Source organism: Podarcis liolepis (genome assembly GCF_965112155.1).
Source record: "Podarcis liolepis genome assembly, chromosome: 5".
In the NCBI taxonomy this organism is placed as follows: domain Eukaryota; kingdom Metazoa; phylum Chordata; class Lepidosauria; order Squamata; family Lacertidae; genus Podarcis; species Podarcis liolepis.
Genome location: NC_139556.1, coordinates 14119783 through 14142598, shown reverse-complemented (window position 1 = coordinate 14142598; position 22816 = coordinate 14119783). Strand labels below are relative to the sequence as shown.

Sequence of the window (22816 nt, the reverse complement as noted above, 5' to 3'; positions counted from 1 at the left end):
ATCAGGGTGACACCCAGGGTACACCGCGCCCTCTGCACCCCTCTTCCTACGCCCCTGCATGTACAGTCATACAGTGGTACCTTGGGTTACAGACGCTTCAGGTTACATACGCTTCAGGTTACAGACTCTGCTAACCCAGAAATATTACCTCAGGTTAAGAACTTTGCTTCAAGATGAGAACAGAAATCGTGCTCCAGTGGCACGGCGGCAGCAGGAGGCCCCATTATCTAAAGTGGTGCTTCAGGTTAAGAACAGTTTCAGGTTAAGAACGGACCTCCGGAATGAATTAAGTACTTAACCCGAGGTACCACTGTACCTCATGTTACGTTTGCTTCATGTTACGTTCTTTCAGGTCACATCCCACGGTGACCCGGAAGTACCAGAAAGGGTTTCTCCACTCGCGCACGTGCAGAAGCGTCAAATCGCAACCCATGCGTGCGCAGACGCGCCGCTGCGGGTTGCGCTCTTTTCATGTTGCGAACGGCCCTCGGGAACGGATCCCGTTTGCAACCAGAGGTACCGCTAGATGCATCAAAATTAGAATATTTTGAACAAGGGATGTTTTAAAACTATGCCCATTAGTAGTGTTGAAGGTGTGGAAATGGGGAATAAAGCAATCCATCATCATATTATAAAAGAGGGAATCTTTTCATCTTCACATGGGAAAGATTGTAAAAGCACAAGATGTTGGATTAGGCTAGTGGTCAATCCGGTCTAGCATCCTTTTATCACAATGGTCAACCAGATGTTGTGGACAGACCACAGGCTACAGCAGTGGCGTAGCGTGGGTTGTCAGCACCCGGGGCAAGGCAAGTAATTTACGTCCCCTAACCCATGGATTTGCGCCCCCTAACCTGTGGATTTGCGCCCCCTAACCCTAACCCCCAGATGTTGCCCCCGGTGCAGCTGGCCTCCCCTGCACCCCCACGCTACGCCACTCGCGAGCGCCTCCTAAGCATGTGCAGAGCGCCTCCCTCCACCCCCGCCATGCGGAGCTCAGCCTGCACATGGGCAGGCCCTTTGCGTCATGCGCGCTTGGCAATCCCCGGCACCTCTCCTCTCCTCTCTCTCTCCCTGGAGAAATGAAGCAGTGACCCGACAAGGAGTAGCAAAGGATGGGCGTGTTTCGTCCCTGATCTGGATGAGATCAAGGCGCCGGCAACGGGAAGGAGGCGGGGGAGAAGCAGGAGCAGGCCAGCCGGGGCTGCTCCAGACCCCCCCCCCCATCTCTCCCATCGCCGCTGGAGGGGTCATGGAGGCACTGAGCCCGGGAGGCGGGTAGCCAGCCAGGGCGCACCTACCCAACCTCGCGCTGCTTTCTCCAGCTTCCTCCCGGCCGGGCCAGCGGCTCCACCTCTTCCTTTGCCTCTTTGAGCCGCTTAATTCCCAGCAAGCGATTAGCAGGCTCGGATCGGATCCTGCGGCAGGCGGCGCCTCCACCTCCTCCTCCTCCTCCTCCCGGCTTTGCTGCTGCGGCTGTGCGGCTCTTTTCCCTACACCGACGGCGCGCTGCGCCTTGGAGAGGTTCCCGCTTCCTCGAGGGGGGCCGGCCAAACGGAGACGACGACCCCCCACCGCAAACAAGCCTCGATTGCTTGTCCCTTCCCTCTGGACTCGCACCCCCCCAGATGTTGCGCCCAGTGCGGCCGGCACCCCTGGCACCCCCCACGCTACGCCACTGGGCTACAGGGCTGATATCCCAGCCCAACAAGAGTGGCCCCTATTCCTCTCAGGGATGTTGGAAGTTACTGGAATTGCATGGTTTTATTCATAAAACATGGTCTTCCTCATTTTCCGGCTTTGTGAAAATCTGTCCCTTGCAATCTTTGCAGAAACTTCAGCTGCTCCATAAATCCTCTAATTAGAGATATTTTAACATCTACATTCTACAGTGGTGCCTCGCAAGACGAAAAGAATCCGTTCTGTGATTTTCTTCGTCTAGCGGTTTTTTCGTCTTGCGAAGCAAGCCCATTGACGGATTAGCGGATTAGCGCTATTAGTGCTTTTAGCGGCTTTTAGCAGCTTATCGGCTTATCGGATCAGCTGATAAGCGGCTTAGCGGCTTAGAAAAAGGGGGGGAAAGGGGAAAAAACCTGCAGGAACTCGCAAGACATTATCGTCTTGCGAAGCAAGCCCATAGGAGATTCGTTTTGCGAAGCACCTCCAAAACAGAAAACTCTTTCGTCTAGCGAGTTTTCCGTCTTGCGAGGCATTCGTCTTGCGGGGCACCACTGTACTTGGTTGTTTTACCATCATTCTGTGAGTTTACTACATTGCCAAAAGCAGAGGACATCGACTTGCAGAGTATTTGTATATGCTAATTTAGAAACAGCATAATTTAAACAGAAATACAGTCCATCTTCCCCGTAGTGCTGAAAACTGACCAGTGCCTATGTGCTGCTTTAAATGTGGATGGGCAACTTCAGGCCTACTGATGCTTTTCCTTCCTAGAGTTCTTTATCTTTCAACTTGGACCACCCAGCCCTTCAGTTGGTCCTTTGACAGCTTTCAAATCTGTGAACAAGACCTCTTCTTCCTCCTCAGCCTAAAATAACTGCATTTTGGGTCAAATGCATGTGTTCGTTTTAAAGATATTACTGATTGGCAATTGTTGGCAGTTCTCTTTTCTGAACTTCAGAACACTGGCTTAAGAGGGGCCTTAGTTTACACTTAATTCATATATATACGGTATATAGTTCTATGTTTGTGCCAATTAATCTAATCAAATGTTCGAGCTGACATTTATTTTGTATTCAGGAAAGTCCATAAGGACTTGATGGAATAGGTTGCACACTGCTGCAATATACAGATAGTAGACTGAAACTGATAGACCATTTAAAAACATTTAAACTAAAAAAGAAAAGAAAATCTGCACCTCAGTTATAAAAAGCTCAAAACCCTCTATTGGCTGCCAGCTTTTGCTTTTGTTTTGGCTAGGGTGGAAAGACACTGTTGCCCATTCGTATCTATGCTAAAATCCTGGAGTTCTCCGTTGACAGCTGTCGCTTCCATCCTGAAAACAGCATTCACAGCGAAACTGGAAGTTCCCTTTCCATGCAACAAGATAATACGTTTTCCCATCTCTGCATGCATCCTAAACTTACATTCTTGCATCAGTGAACCTTTCGACATCGGATCCTGCTGGCTTCATAATGTGGCAACGCGTATTGATGCTTTCAGCAAATAATCTGTTTAGTATGCAGATTTGAAGGTTGCTGGAGGCAAACTGCAATTGCAGCAAGGTAACACTTCTGGGAAAATTCCTGACAAGCCTGTAAGCTGCCTTGGTACAGCGGACAGTTCCTGCAGAAATCACAGGAGAGGAGGCTTGTGACATGTGCTGGCCGGACCCAAGAGGACCTGTCAGGATTTGATTGCAAAGAGGGTGACTGCTGAAGCTGAAAACCACTCCACAAACCACTCCACCGTCGCTGACCATGTTATGTACTAAAGTTCTCACCCTGGGCCAGCAGGGGGATACTGTAGATAGTTTTCACTCAGGTCCACATATGCAAATAAGGGATTGAAAGTGACGTTCAGTGATTGGATAGTTACAGAAAATGGTTACTGTTGCGTTCTAGTGGAGCTCTATATAAGCAGGCTGGCTGAACCCTTCAGTTCAGTTCTGTTCTGGCCTGTGAATAAACAAGAGCTGTTTGAAGAATCGCTGGGTCGTCTGATATGTTCAGCCACAACTTAACAGACTCTGTAGCCTTCCTTAGGACTTCTGCACTAGAAGAGGAATCAGGCTTTCAGGGTGCTTGCCACAGCCCCCGGCTAGCTTTGAGAGACCCTGAACACGATGCCCTCTGGGCCATTCCCTCCACAGCGCAATTTCGCCTCCTCACCCCACCCGCACTCACCTTTCTGGTAAGAAGGGACTTTTGCCCGCTTCTTAGACCCTTCCTCTTTGCTCATCTTCTTTCAAAACCTCTCATAGCATTGCACCCAGCAGCACACCTGAAAAGTTAGAGTGAGCCTCACACAAAGCTCATTTTGCAATGGTGCTTGACAAATTTCCGCCCAACTTTGGAAGATTAGTACAATATGGGATACTGCCTGCATGGCTAAATTAACAAAAATGGTGTGCGTGAGGAAATTGTGGAGAAATTGAGTGTTGTGTTTTTCTTTTTAACGGGGCACAGGAGCTTTGGAGGGTATGATAATAATAATAATTTATCATTTATACCCCACCCATCTGGCTGGGTTTCCCCAGCCACTCTGGGCGGCTTCCAACAAAATATAAAAAATACAATAAAACATCAGACATTGAAAACTTCCCTAAACAGGGCTGCCTTCAGATGTCTTCTCAAAGTCAGGTAGTTGTTTATTTCCTTGACATCTGGTGGGAGGGTGTTCCACAGGGCAGGTGCCACTACCGAGAAGGCCCTCTGCCTGGTTCCCTGTAACTTCACTTCTTGCAGTGAGGGAACCGCCAGAAGGCCCTTGGCGCTGAGCCTCAGTGGCCAGGCTGAACGACGGGGGTGAAGACACTCCTTTAGGTATTCTGGGCCGAGGCCATTTAGGGCTTTAAAGAGAATGAAGGCACAGGAACAAGGCTGGCCCAGGATGTCTTGCCGCCCTGGGCAAAACCCACTTTCTCCTCCACAGCCTTTCTGGCAGCTGTGAGGGGCCACAGCTCCCTTCCGAGTTGTCCAGAGGCTGCCACCCTGTGGATACTGCCTTACTTTGATTATGGGCATGCTGGCCCTGCGGAAGAAATCAGCTGACCTATGTTGGAAGCCACTTCCAATGAAGAGCAGCCTCTGTTGCTACAAAATGCAAACTGGGCCTGTGTTGATCAAACATGCAGCCTTCTGAAAACATTGTCCTAACTATGCCTGAGTACACAGCGTCAGACTCTGCAATGGCAGAAAATATTTGGGTAGCTCCAGCCTAGTCTTTAGGGTAGTCTTTGGGAGATATTAATGAGTGTAACATTAAAAAGTAGAGACATCACCTTACCAACAAAGGTCCGTATAGTAAAAGCTATGGTTTTTCCAGTAGTGATGTATGAAAGTGAGAGCTGGACCATAAAGAAGGCTGATCGCCAAAGAAGTGATGCTTTTGAATTATGGTGCTGGAGGAGACTCTGGAGAGTCCCATGGACTGCAAGAAGATCAAACCTCTCCATTCTGAAGGAAATCAGCCCTGAGTGCTCACTGGAAGGACAGATCCTGAAGCTGAGGCTCCAATACTTTGGCCACCTCATGAGAAGAGAAGACTCCCTGGAAAAGACCCTGATGTTGGGAAAGATGGAGGGCACAAGGAGAAGGGGACGACAGAAGACAAGATGATTGGAGAGTGTTCTCAAAGCTACCAGCATGAGTTTGACCAAACTGCGGGAGGCAGTGGAAGGCAGGAGTGCCTGGCGTGCTCTGGTCCAGGGGGTCACAAAGAGTCGGACACGACTAAACGACTAAACAACAACAACAAAAAATTAGTGTGACAAATACCTTTTCTAGGGTAAAGTCCTTTGAAATAGCTTTAGGCTATTTGACCATCTTGCAAGTTTGACAGTGTGGGAAGACAGCTCAAGTGGAAATAGAAATAACAAGTCGATTCAGCTCAGACCAACAGAATATGCGGTGAGCTCAGCAGTATTTCCCCCCGGCCTTTCAAGAACAAAGAGGGAAAGACCGCTCTGCTCATCAGCTTGTAGTTGGTTTAGGGTGGAATTCCAAGGGATTAGCAGGAAAGAACTCTTCTGGATTCCTATAAGCATGGCTCGTGGAGCATTAAACATTTTAGACTAAAGTATTTTGGCTTCCAATAGCACATTAGCCCAAACAGAGGTCTGCTAAACATAATTTCACACGTCAATAAACACCAGTGTTTAAAGCAATTTTCAAAATTGTACTTTAGCCAAAGGGTTTAGGCTGCTAATACCAAACCAAAATGCTTGTCTTGGTTTCAGACACCCTGGAATATACGTGAGAACATGTTGAATCCAAGAATACCACAGTCAGAGAAGCAAGGACAATGAGAAGTGGGTTCTTCCAGTGAGATCTTGTGAGATCTTCCAAGAGTTCCATGAGATCTCATGAAATCTCACCAGAAGCCACCACTGTGTGACCCTAGTAAGCAAGGCCTGGATGGGGATGGGGACACAGCACCTTCTCATTTCGCCCCTGCCCACAAGCTGTGCACACGTTCCTGTCCAGAACACACGTGTAACTCATTTGAACAGAGGAACCACCCACAAACAGTATCTCAGTCTTATCTAGATCGACCTTCAGTTCGTTGGCTATCATCCTGTCCACGAATTTGCCATGAATTTGCTGGGATAAGCAACTTGTGGGCAGTGCAAGACGGAACTGGACTGGCCCTACTAAACATCTTCCAAGACAACAATGCCCATTTACACCACAAAGAACTCATAACCCACCTGCTTTCAGCAACCAGAAACACCATAACCAGACACTGGAGAGACCTGTCAGGAGTAAGCATGGACCAATGGGACCAAATCGTATGGGAAACAGCCCTACTAGAAAAAATAACCAATAAACTGAAACTGACATGGAGGCAAACAGAAGAAGACGCCTTTACCCCGGTATGGCTCCCCTTTATCACATACACAGCCCAACAATAATCCACCAACAGCATACAAATCAATAAGGCTAATCTAATCCAAAACACCCACCCACCCCACTCACACGTGAAAACAAAGATCACCACAGCCAATCACAAACGAACAACCACACCCTAGGCCAACCCCAACCTCTCTCACCACCAAAGAAACACAAATGAACAGCACGAGCAACGCTGACACCAAACCCTACATACATTAAGCAAAATAGAAGCATCGCCACCCGACCCCACCCCACCCATCTTCCGCCCCTTCCCCCCCCCAAGGTCTCAAGAAATGAAACTGATTTGTAAAAATGTTACATGGAAAAAATACGAGAGACATTACACATACTTCTGTAAAACAAGAAAATCTTTAATAATTTTTTTAAAAAAAAATGAAATTGAAGACGGCCATCCTTTTTATATAGGGAATACTTTGAAAGGTATGCTAAACACTCCACCGCAGTCGATGATATTTTAACTTGCATCAGGATTCTCTATGATAAATACTGCCTTAAAAGGACCCTTCTGCTGTGGAAACCTTTGTTTTGTTTTGTTTTAATTAGGACATGTATGAACACAACACATGCAGGGTGTGTGCATGTCAGCAACTTTCTGAAATTCTGATGAAAAGCAACGCCAACATTAAAATGTTAAAGGCCTGTTGTTTCTTGCCACCCATGCACTGCAGAAATATCAGAGCCCGCACCCAGTTATTTTGAGGGATCAAATATTTGGGGAGGCAGAACCAGAACACGTGAAAAAAAAAGATCCCGCCCTTTGAACCTTTGCCTAATGACAGGATCAAACCGCCCGGGGGTTCAGAATAGTTAAAAATAGGGCCTGCCGCACATGTACACATAAGAACTGAAGAGTTAGATGGCAACAAGCAGAAACCTGTGTTCCTCCCAGCTTGATAGCTGGTTCTTAAAAAACCATCAGCAAACATTTACTTCAGGTTTACATTCTGTTGTTTGACCTGGGGCACATTCACCCGAGAGCAGGGTGAGTAATGCTTAACAAATTTTCTCTCTCTTTTAGCCACCACACAACACAAACGCGTATGTAGAAACTTCACATGGTCGCATACTCTGAGGTGTGATAGGAATTTTATGGTCTTAGATCTATGGTAATGTTCCTAAGTGTACCAACCAAGCACATACATAGATCAGCACAGGAAGGCCAACCTGGAACCATTTTGATTCCTAAACTGAGCAAATGTTTTCTCTGCAAGGTCAAACTGGAAAAGCCTCCCCATTGTCTTTTCCTTCACAAATCCTGTCAGAAGGGTATGTTTGTGTTTGAATAGGGTGTGAGCCTGTGACCTGGCCCAGGAACTAAGTATTTATCACTACAGTGGTGCCTCGCAAGACGAAATTAATCCGTTCCGCGAGTCTCTTCGTCTAGCGGTTTTTTCGTCTTGCGAAGCAACCCTATTGCAAAGCAAGCCCATAGGGAAAATCGTCTTGTGAAGCAGCTCAAAAACGGAAAACCCTTTCGTCTAGCGGGTTTTTCGTCTTGCGAGGCATTCGTCTTGCGGGGCATCACTGTACAAAAGACTGGCCAGGCTCCCCAGGCAATCCAATTAAGTAACCTGCCAGACAGGAGATAAACAAGGACAGGAGAAAAACAATATTCAAATTTCTGTTTTAGACCGCCTTTTTTGTGATGTAGGTATGATGTATCTGAGGGGTGGTCTTAGGTTACACCCCTTCTGTGATGTAGGTATGATGTTTCTGGGGGTGGTCTTGATCTACAGGGTGGCAATTTCAAAAGTCTTTATAAGGCCTTGCACACCATTTTTCTGGGTCCCTCCTCTCCCCTGCAGGTGAGGGGAGCACCCTGTTGCAACAGATCAATAAAGGCCAAGCCTACAGGCTGCTGTTTTGCTCCAAGTTATCCTGGTTGGTGTCTTTGTTTTTGTCCAAGTGAGCCCTCGGATTTTTCCGTTAACAGAGGTTTAACAGGTCCTGTCCCATTTTCATTTCAGCATTCACTTGCGCCTCGTGTTTAAAGCGAGGTGGAGAAGCACTTTTTTTCGGTTGTTTAGCTTGGGAAAGAAGCAGTTGCAGGCATAAGAAAAAGAGGGTCTGTGCTGTTTGCAGAACATCTCACTGAAGATCCCCATTCAAACATTTATCCCGCAAGTAGCCGGCCCTCTTTCCTATGGGAGAACTTTGTTTATCCAGTTCTTGACAGAATAACTGTTTCAGATAAATATTAGATTCACAATTGATTTGGCACCAAAGTTTCAAAGCAATTTGCAAAACAAAACACGGTATCAGATATAAATACTAGTAGACTGGGTACTCAAACCAAGCATGGTCCGTAAGCTTGTATACTTCTTCTTCTTTTGACATAAATTGTCAAAATAGGTTGTAGTTCACTCTGAGTTGCCTTTGGCAAGAAACAGTGACTGATGAAAGTAATAAATAATGAGGAGGAGGAGGACAAAACTGTTCAGAGAGCTGGAACAAACTGATGGGATGGGAAATAATTTATAATATAATATAATATAATATAATATAATATAATATAATATAATATAATATAATATAATATAATATAATAGCATAGCATAGCATATACTGGCTGACCTGATCAACATCCCATACCCTTTTAAAATGTGGCTCTTTTGGGGGACGGTATTATTGGGTATTGCTTTTATTTTTATTATATATACTGTGATCTTTTTATACCCTGAGACCTCCAGGTACAGGACAATATATAAATTCAATCAATCAATCAATCAATCAATCAATCACTCACTCACTCAGTCAGTCAGTCAGTCAATAATGATAATGATAATATTGTTTCTGAAGGGAGCAAAAAGCTCATTACATAATTAAAAGGAATATGGCAAAGCAATTACCACTTTGAAGATTTATGTCCTGACCGTAATATGACAAAGAACCATGTTCAGGAATGACAAAATGCCACTGCGCTTTTTCAATGGTCTGCCCTCAGGGGGTGTCTTCAGAAAGCTACTTTTTCTTGGCCCATGAATGAGCTATCGAGGAATCAGCAGTGACGGACCAAGATGCTTAAAAACATTATTCGGAGCATCAGTGGGGCAGTCCAGCTTCTGTTGAATATTTAGTTCTGTCAATTCAAGTGCTTCTTGAGGGACCTGTTTATACCTGAAGGTGGGATAAGGCAGATTCATCGAGCTGTAGAGATTATTAAAGGAGAAATCAGGCAACAGAATAAATACCTTCCAGGTTTTTACCCCCAGCATACTTACATGACGTTGGCATTATTAAAAGCCATCTGGAACCTCAAGGACATTAAAATTTAAACCAATCTTCCACTGTGGATTGAATCCAAATAGAAATACAGGTGGAGCTGGTGATTTAAAAAGCCTGCCGTAATATCCACAGCATACTACGTCTCCAAGGATTCGCCACTCAATTGCCCCCCCTCCCCGGTTTTCTGCCCCCTTTCCCCCCTCGAATTATCAGTTGGCACTCCATGTCCACTGGGCTTGTTCAAATTTCATCAGGCTGTTCCGGAGTTTATTCCCCATTGGGTCCCGTCCCCCCCAAAAAATATTTTTGTACTTCTGCACACCTCACGGCCCTCGAGTCTCCCTCTTGTGAATGGACTATTTCGGCCGTATCAATATCTACATCAGGAGTCTGCAAACTTTTTCAGCAGGGGGCCGGTCCACTGTCCCTCAGACCTTGTGGGGAGCCAGACTATAGTTTGAAAAAACAAATCAAAAACCAAATTCCTATGCCCCACAAATAACCCAGAGATGCATTTTAAACAAAAGGACAGATTCTACTCATGTAGAACCATAGCTGTCAACCGTCCCTTATTTGGCGAGAAAGTCCCTTATCCCAGCGCTGTGTCCCGCTGCTGTCCCTTATTGATGATGTCCCTTAAATTTCCCGGGTTTCAAAGGAAGCAACTCCTCTCCCTCCCTCCCTGCCAGCCAGGGAGGAGGGAGGCTCCAGCTGTGTTGCTTGGCTGCGTTGCTCACCCAATAAGGAGTCTAAGAACGACTGGGGGTGGAGCTTGCATTCCTTGTGCTGATCAAATTGGCTGTGTTGCCTGGGGACTCACCTTTGCTCAGCGCTTCCCAGCGGAGAGGTGACGGTAGTTTTCCTTGCTGCATCCCCTTTGCCGGGTTGCTGCGCTGTGGGAACCACTGCTTGAGGCTTCGTTTGGCTGCTGGCTGGGCTTTTTGCCTTTGGCTCAGAGGGTCTCAGAAGCTGAACCTGCCTGTGCCTGGAAAATCCTTTATTTTGGCTGCTGATCCCTTATTTTTGAGGCAGCTGGTCCCTTATTTTCAAATCTGTAAGTTGACAGCTAAGAACACGCTGATTCCTGGACCGTCCGTGGGCCGGATTTAGAAGGCGGTTGGACTGGATCCAGCCCCCGGGCCTTAGTTTGCCTACCTATGATAAATATCAAGAAAAGAGATATTGCTATTTGTACATACAGGTGGGGCTCCACAATATGACGTATCTCTAGTGTGCATGTCTTACCTGAGCTCGAGAGGGTTGGAAAAACCTAAGTTTATATTAAAGACAGGAGCACCTGCTCTACTTTGCATATTATTTCATATGCGATTGTCTTTCCTTTCTTTTTTAATGTTGGAACATTTAAAAGTGCAAACAGTCTGGATGGATGAGTGACTGGATTATAATGATGCAATTGCAACCAAGCCCAGCCTGCAAGGGAACCCACACTTGGAGCTTGTTTGTTTTTAAAATATTCTAGCCCTCCTGGAAGGAAAGTTATAAAACAAAATGGGTAGGCAATTTCTGTGACTTGAGTCAGCTTTGAATCAGACATGCTAAAATAGCTTTGATTGAAGCAGCAAGTATCACTGAGTGGAAGGCTGCATCACTAAATTTGACAAGCATATTAAGTAGAATCGCCTTTAAAAAAAAGAAAAACGGCAGAGAACATTGGCCGTACGGTCTGTGGATCTTAAAACAATATAAAAATAAAGCTGCAACCTGGATACCTGAAAATCTTGTAGCAAAATCCAGCAACACACAATTCACTCAAGCAGTGGGGGCAGGGGGCAATTGGAACAGTTGCTTTGGGGCTGCTGAAATTGATTGATGATTATTAGATTGGGTAATTGAAGAGTTTATTTTGCATTCTGGATTGCAACCTACTCCGAATTCATCTGACACAAAAACAGCCTACATCCTAATTAAGAAATGTGGTTATGTTTGGTATGCATCTTTACGAAAAGGGGAAGGAGAAGATAATTTAAACAGAAAATTCAAGATTAACTCTGGTGTTTTCAGGCTCTTGATGCTGGTACAACTCATTGTGGATTTGAAAGAGACGTTGTAGCTCTGACACTCAAATGAGATTTACACCTACCACACAGTGAAATGAAAGTGGATGTGCCCTGGAACTGAAATGGTTAGTTGCTGAGACTCCATTTTGAGAACTGGAAAATCGAGAGACCAGCACAGCAAAGTATTTAACCAACAGAGGCCCAGTCCTTCAGGAGTCTCAAGTTGGCAAGAGTTTTATTTCCATTTTTAAAATTTAAAATAGTTTTAACCCACCCTTCATCTCAAGCCACCCCAGAGAAGGATGACACAATAAAGAAAGCAAGTTTCATCAAGGGTGTCTTGCCGGCGTCCCACAATTTCTTAACAGCTGTTTTTTTCTGACAAAATTGGTTCCTGTGAAAAAAAGGGCGTCAAAGAACAAGGACACCGCTGCTCTGAAGGTTGCCTGTATCAGCGTTTGAGCAGCCTATTTGTGTAAATCTCTTGGCAAGCAGCTCAACAGAGTGGGAAATGTTGCTTCCATTACATTTGTTTTGTGTGTCAGGCACTATAAATACGTCTGTTCATTCGACTCCTAAAGCACTGCAGTGCCATCTAGTGAAGGTAAGAAATCTGTCCAGATGTATCAGCTTCAAGCAAAAGTTAACCTGTGCAGAAGAACTAGACAACAGAATGTCAGTGCTAAAAAAACATATAAGGAAGTGGGGGGAATCAAAAGAAAATTAAAATATTTTGGTGCCCGCAGCAGAGTGCTAGGGTAGGGCACAGTTTGGAGTCTTGGACTGATCCATAAATCAATACTTTTGAATTTTATACAGGAAGATCTTGCCACATGGTATGTTAGATTCCCCCTTGACAGCGGGTGGTGCTATGGTCTAAACTACAGAGCCTAGGGCTTGCTGATTGGAAGGTCGGTGGTTCGAATCTGTGCAACGAGGTGAGCTCCTGTTGCTCGGTCCCTGCTCCTGCCAACCTAGCAGTTCGAAAGCACGTCAAAGTGCAAGTAGATAAATAGGTACCACTCCGGTGGGAAGGTAAACGGCGTTTCCGTGCGCTGCTCCAGTTTCACCAAAGTCATGCTGGTCACGACCCGGAAAAACTGCCTGCGGACAAACGTCGGCTCCCTCAGCCAGTAAAGCGAGATGAGTGCCGCAACCCCAGAGTCGTTCGCGACTGGACTTAACTGTCAGGGGTTCTTTACCTTACAGATTTAGGAGTATTGCACCTGAGACTGCCACTAGTGACTTTTTCTAGAGCAGGGGGACAGAACCTTTAGCCCGGGGGCCAAATATGGCCCTTAAAGGCCAGAGAGAGACCTTGCCCCCTCTTCCAATGCCTTTGGCTGGCTGAAACGCATCTACATGGAGAGATGGAAACACGTGGAGGTGTAGAAACCGCTCTCCTTTTGCGTGATTGGAATGTAGCCTAGTGCATCGAGGTCAGAGTGACGTTCAGGGCTCCAGCCATTCCTGGCCCTTTCCACCCCGGCATCCTAGCGCCCCCCCCCCTTTCAGTCTCACAAGAGACTAGGGCCCTGCGAGACTTGACATCTTTCCGCAGGGCCTGCAAAACAGAGCTGTTCCGCCTGGCCTTTGGTTTGGACTCAGTGTGACCCTTATGTTTCCCTCCCCTTATGGTTTTGATCTATGGGCTACTTTTAAAATGAGGCTGCATTTTAAACTGTATTTTTTGGGGGGGAATCCTATTATGTTTTTATTGTAATTTTACTGGTGTTAGCCACCCTGAGCCCGGCTCTGGCAGGGTATAAATCAAATTTATTATTATTATTATTATTATTATTATTAGTCAGTCATTCCAAGTTTAGAGCTTTTATGCAAACATATGAAGTTACCGTATTTTTCGCACCATAGGGCGCACCGGACCATAGGGCGCACCCAGTTTTTTTGGGGGGGAATTCAAGAAAAAAAATCTTCCCCCCCCAGCCCCAAAGAGCAGCGGTTGCGTGCAGCTATGGAACAAGCCAAGGCAGCGAGCGGGATGGATCCCACTCACTGTTTTGGCTTCCCCTTTAGCCCCGTGCAGCCTCTCCTTGGCGGAGGGGTTGCGCGCAGCTATGGATCAAGCCAAGGCAGCGAGCGGGATGGATTCTGCTCGCTGTTTTGGCTTCCCCTTTAGCCCCGTGCAGCCTCTCCCTCCCGGAAGAGGCTGTGTGGGGCTAAAGAATCCATAGCCCCGTGCAGCCTCTCCTTGGCGGAGGGGTTGCGCGCAGCTATGGATCAAGCCAAGGCAGCGAGCGGGATGGATTCTGCTCGCTGTTTTGGCTCCCCTTTAGCCCCGTGCAGCCTCTCCCTCCCTGCGCAACCCTTTAAAGAGATTGTGGCTTCTCCTGGCTTTTCTGGGAGGTGGGGGAATTCCCTCACCTCCCGCAAAACCGGCAGAAGCCGTGCGCACTTTAAAAGGGCTGCACGGCTTCTCCTGGCTTTTCTGGGAGGGTGGGGGGATTTCCTCACCTCTCGCAGAAGCCGTGCAACCCCTTTAAAGAGATTGTGGCTTCTTCTGGCTTTTCTGGGAGGTGGGAGAAGGGACTGATGCCGCCAGTCAGTCCCTTCTCCCTCCTGTGGAAAAGCCCGCAAGAGCGCATGGAGCTTGTGTGCGGCTCTTGGGGGCTTTTCCCGCCTGCCTCCCCCCTGCATTCGTTCCATAGGACGCACACACATTTTCCCTTGCTTTTTAGGAGGGAAAAAGTGCGTCCTATGGTGCGAAAAATACGGTACATTCGTACCTCGGAAAGCAAATGGAATCCGTTCCGGGAGTCCATTTGACTTCCAAAATGTTCGGAAATCAAGGCGTGGCTTCCAATTGGCTACTGAAAGCTCCTGCAGCCAATTGGAAGCCAAAACATTCAACTCGCAAGGCGTTTGGCATCCAAGGTACAACTGTATTCCCCACTCTCAACATGTGCAATACTTTACACTTGGTTACAAAGAACCATACAGTGGTACCTCAGTTTAAGAACAATTTGGTTTACAAACTCCGCAAAACCGGAAATAGTGTCTTGGTTTGAGAACTTTACCTCGGTCTAAGAATCCCTGAAGCATTCCATGTCATCAGCAAAATTGCCCAACCTTAACTCCAGATCATTTGGGGAAAACGTCATGAAAAAAATTAACATTTTTTTTAAAAAAGCAAAATGCGTACATCAAAAACTTTAACCAGTTTTATTTTGCTGCACATTAAGAAGCAAGCAATGTATTCTGTTTGCAGTGATCGACAAGTATTGACAGATTTGTTCTTTTGTTAATAAATAATCCAACATTTAAAGGTGGAATAAGTATACTTTTATTTCATAATGTCTGGGCTTTGTGTAATAATTTAACCGTAAAAAGGTAGAAAAGTTCTTTTATACACATCAAAGCACAAAAACATCACTAGCATTGCACATTTAGATTTAATTACACATGTATCTTGCATCATGGTGGCACAAGTCTCTTTTCCAGAGACAGTATATCTGCATTCTAGAAAAAACAACAGGGCAATTCTCATGATTAATGCGAAATCCTTATATGCTAGTGTGGTACCTAGAAATGGGAAGGCCTGGAAAAAAAACTGGAAAAAGGGGCTTTTTTTCAAAGCCGTTGGAAAACCTGGGCTTTTCCCCCAATTGTTCCAGGTTTTTTTCCAGGCCTTCCCAGCTCTAGTGGTGCCTGCCTGCTAGCCTGTTTTGCCAGGCTGCTTTGCTTTCCAGAATACTCTTTTAACAGGATATGAGCATCTACTATTTAGAGAAAACTATGCTTTTCCAAGGATTTGCATGCATCAAAATAAAGTCTTTTGGGGATTTTTGCAAGTTGTGTGTGTCTGCGTCAGTATCACACACAATGGAGTGCAGTATACTTCCCAAAGCAAGGCCAGTATTTCCTTTTGAACCACACAAGGACCTCTATGTACACGTCGCAGCAGCCTAAACTTGCATCCCTTGTCAATAGCTATGGTTTTAAGAAAATATATATTTTGCAATCCCAAGACATACACCAAGATATAACGGAAGTAATAAGAGCTGGAACCTTATGACCCCAAACTGGATCCACCATCAAACTGTCCCTCAAAGATGATGTACAAGCCAGCATCTATATAGGCATTGCCTAAGCCATCCTGATATGAAATGCAAGACTCTCTGCCGCCCTCGTTCTCAGTTTAACAGTAAACAATTTAGAAAAACTAGGAGAAATCAGCTCCTCAAGACCCTTTAAGCCAAATTTTGTGTGTGCATGTTCACTGAATCAAGTGGCAAGATGGTTCTCTCCTCTTACTCCCAACCCTGGAATTTCAAAAGCACAAGCGGAAAGAGACACATCGGCTGTTTTTGTGGCATCTGTTCCTTCGTTCAGTCCCATCTCATGGCATTTTCAAACCAGGTCCCAGGGAACTCTAGGACTTCTCTGGAACTTGTCACGGATCCCTCAATATAAAGATCAATGTTGGTGGAGAAGAGTCTCCAAAAGACTTCCCCACCGCTATTGGCCTTTTCATTTGAGGCCTTTTCATTAGGGCAGATGGTACATGCAAGACTACAGCAGAAGCCAACAGGAAGATAGAGAGGAGAGAAAGTCCACAAACCTAAGGCAGTTCTTGACTGCCAAATCAGTTTGGGAAAGTGTTCCCTAAAGGCAGAAACGTTGATCACCATTCTATACTGTGAAGGATGGCTACAGCTGATCACTGGTATTTGGTTTGGGTCAGTTCAGTGTCTACATTTAGATATCTGTACCAGACTACAAGTTCTCAAATGTGTACACTTCCCATCAAATCTTAAAAGGGAGAGGCGTGTGCAAAACTAAGTGCACGTATCTTCATAATATTTGAAAATGCAAGTCCGATCCTTTCCCAGTTGCTGCTTTCAAGCACGTCAGAGGAACAAGCAAACGTTCGTGTGACTTGACATAAGAGCTCTACCAAGCTAGGTAAATGTAAAATAGGAATCGGCTCATAGAACTACCTTCCATGAAGAAAGGGTATTATAGTATTCCCTCAAATATGACTTATTTTAGCAAACAACTCTGGTTTTAAGAAGATAAAGTATGGCAGTCCTATGTGCGAAGTGCATTTTTCAGGACGGGACGGTGCCCAGTAGATCTGGGGTAGCCAACATGAAGACCAAAACAAATGGAGGGCACTACATTGGCTAGCCCTGGTGTAGGCAATACTAACCTGGAAGAATCAATGGTCTGACCTGGTATAAGGTAGCTTTATGAATTTGTATTATATACAATTATAATGAAGCAGCATAAACTGCCTTCCAATAAGCATTCCCAGGGCAGAGCTTACATTTTTTTAAATGGCACAAACTATGTGACACCCAAGAAGCAACATTAAAATGTACCGTATTTTTCGCTCTATAGGAGGCAGCCGACCATAGGACGCACCTTGTTTTAGAGGGCGAGAACAAGGGGGAAAAAATCTCCCCCTCTAAAACAAGGTGTGTTTTGTGCGTTCACCCGAAGCCTCCGCTCTGGAGGCTTCAGGTGGCTACCTTGGAGGCCTGGAGAGCAAGAGGGGTCAGTGCGCACTGACCCCTCTCACTCTCCAGGCTTCAGTGAAGGCAACCCGAAGCCTCAGGAGCGCGGTGGGAGCGCTCCCTCTGCGCTTCGGAGGCTTCGCGTTGCTATCGCTGAAGCCAAGGAGCCTGCATTCGCTCCATAGGACGCACACACATTTCCCCTTCATTTTTGGAGGGGGAAAAGTGCGTCCTATAGAGCGAAAAATACAGTAATCTACTCTCCCTCTCTCTCCCACCCAACACCACTTTGAACAAACTTTTTATTCCTTAAAGGGCAAATTGTGGACAAAATATTTACCTCCTCTTGATTAAAATGCTAGGTACCAGACAAATTGGTTTTGGGGGCTTAATCTTGTCCAAGCATTGCCAGTTGACCACCTCTGGTCTTGTCTCATGAGACAGCTTAGGCATTTCATACCACAATGTGTACTACAGGGGGGAAACGGACTCCTGGCTATTCAAGAAAACTAAGCTACTCCATCTAATCACTAAATTAATTTGAGTGGGAGAGGGGAAGAAGATAATTATTTGCCAACTCCTAACACGATGATCAATCAAGACCATCAGAGGGAACGAATTTCATCCGTTTTGTGAACCTGAGACTCGTCTCTCCCCTCAAACAATTGGTGCAATACAAACAACCGGGACCAATCACTACGTATGACTGTATCCAAGAGCAGCACACGGCAAATTCATTTCTGTAGAAAAATATATTTGGAACCTAAAAATGTTCACATGATTATTCCAGATATGGGATTGTACCCAACATTAGTCAGGCTCAGAGAAGACCCACTGAAACCCTAATAGGACTGACTTAAGTAGATTAATTTCAGTGGGTATATTCTGAGTAAAACAGAGTTGGATGCAACCCATAGATGCTGTGCAATGAACAGCAATCTCATACAGAAACATGAAAGTTCCCACTTATCAGCCCTGAATTAGAATCCTGGGTTACAATTTTCCATGAGAAAGGGGTTTGCAATTTTTTTAAAATAAATAGCTTGTGCATTTTACTTTCAGACCTCATAAGAAACAAACACTACTATATCAAATCACAGGTACAAAAACACCTTGCACTACAAATGCCCTTTCTGGTATCCTAAGTCTAAATATAGTGGAACAACTGGCAAAGAACACCCCAGGAATATCTCAAAGTACTTGGCTATGGTTTCCTCCCCTGTTGTTCAAAAGTACAGCTCTAAATAAAACTTGCAACTCTTAAGAATTCTCAGAAATTTAGCACAGCAGTCCACCACTAGTACACAAGGCTTTAAAGCCAGCTCGTTTTCCTCCAGTCCCATTTAAAGAGAGGAAATTACTGGGCATTATGGATGGCACAGAACTTTAAAAGTGGGGTAAAAGTAAATTTCCCAGTGGGGAAACACTCGCGCCTTTCCTAAGAGGAGTCTGAACACCCTCTGAGCTTCAGGTGGACCTCGCAATGCAGAGCCTCAGCTGCAATCCCTTCCAGACGCAGCTACTCCCTTCCCCATAATTGCAAGAGGGAGGGTTGTGACTCAGTCCAAGACTCCCAATAGATGTTTGGCACTGTGGTGCCAGCACCTTGAGTGCAACGATTTAGGTGTGATATAGGTCCTCCCACCCATCAATGCTTATATACAGGCTGTTCTTGCACAGCCACATCAACAGTCTGATGCCTCAAGTGGATCCTACCAACTGCATTTTGTTTCCATTGTTGCCTGGTTTTGGGTAGAGTGGGGAGGGCCTTCAAGTGGTTGATATCACAAGGAGTACAACAGCGTCTTCACTCAGAACAGAACTGAGTGTAAACAAATGAAGTTCACATTCAAGCCCAATCAAGACCAAATTAGGTAGTCTGATGGAAGCTCATTCAAAATCAAGACCAGGGAGCTAAACTGTCACTATTGGGTATTGTTGTTGTCTTTTACTAACAGGATATGGAAGTCCACCGTGGACACCTTCCCAATCTGAAGTTACTGATATTATGCATGCAGACAACAAATTTTGTGTGGCTGCTTTAACATCTCACTCACATTCTAAATTATAAATCTACAGCCTGACATTCGATTCCAACATCTTCTGCAATAATGCAGAGATACAAATACACAAGTGCCCTATTAACAAATTTTGCTGGCACAACAAATTCATGGGTCATAAAGTGCAATTGTTTTAATAAATATTCAGCCATCTACTATGCTACCCACTGCATGAGTCATCTTTTAATCCAAATTGCACATGTATACCACACACCTTTGATCCCTTTTGCCAATCTGCCCCAAGAACATTGCCGCTAAAAGCAATTCAGTAAACATCATGGTCCGTCATGCAGAACGTGAGAATTTTAACTTTCTACAGAAGTGTATCATTTCAAATCCAAATTCCACCACATGCTTTTTTCCCCGCACTGTGCTTGACATTCACAAAAAACCCGAGATTTTTACGGCAGCAAAGTATTACTTCAGCAGTCCTGGCAGAAAACTACCTGCAATTTAAATTTAAAGGAATTGTAACAGAGAAGTTGCCAAAAGTGAAAGCAAGCACTTGCAGAATATCTTTGGTACCTGTATGAAGTCAACTGTAATCAATGGGAATTGAAAGGACACAGATAGAAACAGGACGTTGGCAATAAATTTGGACTTAGGTGGGCTGTCAGATGATGAACTGACATTATTGAATATCTTGACATCTATATAGAAAAAAATTCCCGAACTGAACACTTTTTTCATGCAACTTATTTCTCAAGTTCTGGAACCACAGGGCCAATGTTGTTCATTCACTGGTGGAAGAAAATTAGTTGGCTAGACAGGGAAGCCAAGTAGTTCAATTCTACCTCCCTCCCTCCTTCCCTGAAAATTCCCTCCAGAGAAATGGGTCAGATTTGCAGGAGTTGCCTCCCCACCTTGCTATGGATAACCTTCTTCCATCAGCAGACAGTCAAAAATATTTGCCACCCATAAATACCACAACTACAATTTATGAAAGGTGACAAATATTTTTTCCCCCTTGGACTACTGGTTACAAAAAAGAATGTTTAATCCAATACAACAAGGAATCCGCAGCTTAGCAGTCCTTTGAGTTGCAGATGCAGCCCTTTGCACTACATCTCAAAAAGCCAGCTACTCAAACTAAATGTCATTGATTTCATTATGAATTGCTTCCTGGGAAATTGGCTTCACAGCATCCTTAGCCTCATTGGAAAACAAAGAAAAGCCAATGTGAATATTTTAAAGCTTGAGTTACCAAAACAGTGTTCATATCCAGCTCAATTAACTGCTACTACTAAATGACTCGAGATGGTAACAAAAAAGGTCAAATGAAAACCTGAAGTATGCAGTGAAAAGGTTATTTTTGTACCATGTTCCTAATTAACTGGGTCAGTCATTTCGGATCTGTGCTGATGTTCCACGCACAGAGATGTGACATTCACAATTTCCAATGAACAAAAATAATCAACACAAATGGACACTTCCTTTACACATAAATAAGACACACATACAGAGCTGCACTTTCAAAATGTTTAAATGTTTAAAAGTCTGGTTTCCTCCTCGTTTTAATTCAAAAAAAATGCAGTTTACTTCATCAAGAAGTCTTTTAATTGCTAGGGTTAAAGGCAGCTTTAAGGAAGTGAGTGAGGGGTGGCTTGGGTGACTGCCTTCAGTCAAGGCATCAAAGCTTTCAGGGCGCTCCCCTCTCTCTACCTATGTGTCCCTTACGTAGCCTTCAGATCCACAGGGAAGAGGGTGTGTAGGGATCTGGAGAAATGCAGCTGCTGAGATTGCTGGTTGCCCTGTGGCTTTTAAAAATGACAGAAGTCTGATAGGATTTCCTATTACAAATTGCAACGGGGGGGGGGGGGGGGGAGACCAGAGAGAGTGTAGCAGAAGTATGGGAAAAATTAAAGCAGAGCAAGGAACTGAGTGGGATATTGCTGCAATCCCCCTTATATTTAATTTTCTGCATGTACATTATTTAGTGTTGAGAAGCTGGGGTTTTTTTAAAGCATCTGAGCATGTTAAAAATTTCTAAAGTTCTAAAAGTGTAACTTTGGAGGATGCGCTAGGCCAACACAATGACAGCACTTTCAGAACTAATGTGTTTGCTATATAAGCCCTTTTGAAGCTTCATTAAAAAATAATAATGGGAATTTAAGATATTTTTGGATGGTTTATATACTGCTAATTTTGCTGCACAGAATTTCACCTCTTTGCCAAGTACAGAAGACAAACTGCATGCCAAGTATACGTAATATTATTTAACAAAAAAATGTAAATTCCTTGCACAATGCAAGGAAATTCCTAATTTGTATCATGATCTGGGGACAATAAAATGTACTGAATCACTACAGAATACCAAAGAGTACACAAAATTCCACAAGGAGGAATACATTATTTAAAGACCAAGACTGCTCTCATCTTCCTGGAATGATAAATTGCCCATGTTTGATCAGGGAAAAGTTTCATTCTGCCTACCCAACTTCTTATTATTTCCTGATTAACCTATATATCAATAATGTTCATCATCTCACAGATAGGAGGTGCTGGACAAGGTAACATAAGATGTTCCACTTCAGCCTTGAAATCAAATTGAAGACTAATTCATTAATTCTTGACTTCTAGAGCTTCCTTCTCAGTCTTTTCTTTAATTTTCTCTTTTTCTTCTAGTTTTTCCTCTTTCTGCAACAGTGACATGATCTCTGCAACTTGGTTGGTAGAAATATCAATATCTTCTTTGTCGATGAGTTCTACCACCTATGCAAATAGAAACATATGTTAAATTCATAAGTTACATTGTGCTTTATTCACAATTTTTATGAAACTCTACAATTAAGGAGGAAAATAACTGAAGCATATATGCCAAAAATGATTTGTAATGTCAACCACAACACAATTTCAAAATAGTGTGATGAATCGAAAAGGACAGTGTGGTATTTTCCAAAGAAGTAAGATTGTTGTTGACATGAGTCTGTATAAATTACAATACAGTTTATATCAAGGAGGCTGGGTACGTTTAGCCTGGAGAAGAGAAGACTGAGAATTGTTTTGATACTGCTCTGATTTTATAAACTTGTATAGTGTTGTTGTTGTTTAGTCGTTTAGTCGTGTCCGACTCTTCGTGACCCCATGGACCAGAGCACGCCAGGCACCTCTGTCTTCCACTGCCTCCCGCAGTTTAGTCAAACTCATGCTGGTAGCTTCGAGAACACTGTCCAACCATCTCGTCCTCTGTTGTCCCCTTCTCCTTGTGCCCTCCATCTTTCCCAACATCAGGGTCTTCTCCAGGGAGTCTTCTCTTCTCATGAGGTGGCCAAAGTACTGGAGCCTCAGCTTCACGATCTGTCCTTCCAGTCAGCACTCAGGGCTGATTTCCTTAAGAATGGAGAGGTTTGATCTTCTTTCAGTCCATGGGACTCTCAAGAGTCTCCTCCAGCACCATAATTCAAAAGCATCAATTCTTCGGCGATCAGCCTTCTTTATGGTCC

At 44.6% G+C, this 22816-nt stretch overlaps 1 protein-coding gene across 4 annotated transcripts in view; it reads right to left on the bottom strand.

Moving 5' to 3' along the window:
- Positions 1-14993: 14993 nt before the first annotated feature.
- Positions 14994-22816, bottom strand: part of LETM1 (leucine zipper and EF-hand containing transmembrane protein 1) — a 30831-nt gene continuing 23008 nt past the window's right edge. For all 4 annotated transcript variants that reach the window (XM_083502188.1, XM_083502189.1, XM_083502186.1 and 1 more), the window contains exon 14: positions 14994-22085. In XM_083502188.1, coding sequence (XP_083358314.1) covers positions 21936-22085 — 150 coding nt within the window. In that variant the 3' untranslated portion in view covers positions 14994-21935. The remainder of the gene's footprint in view (positions 22086-22816) is intronic.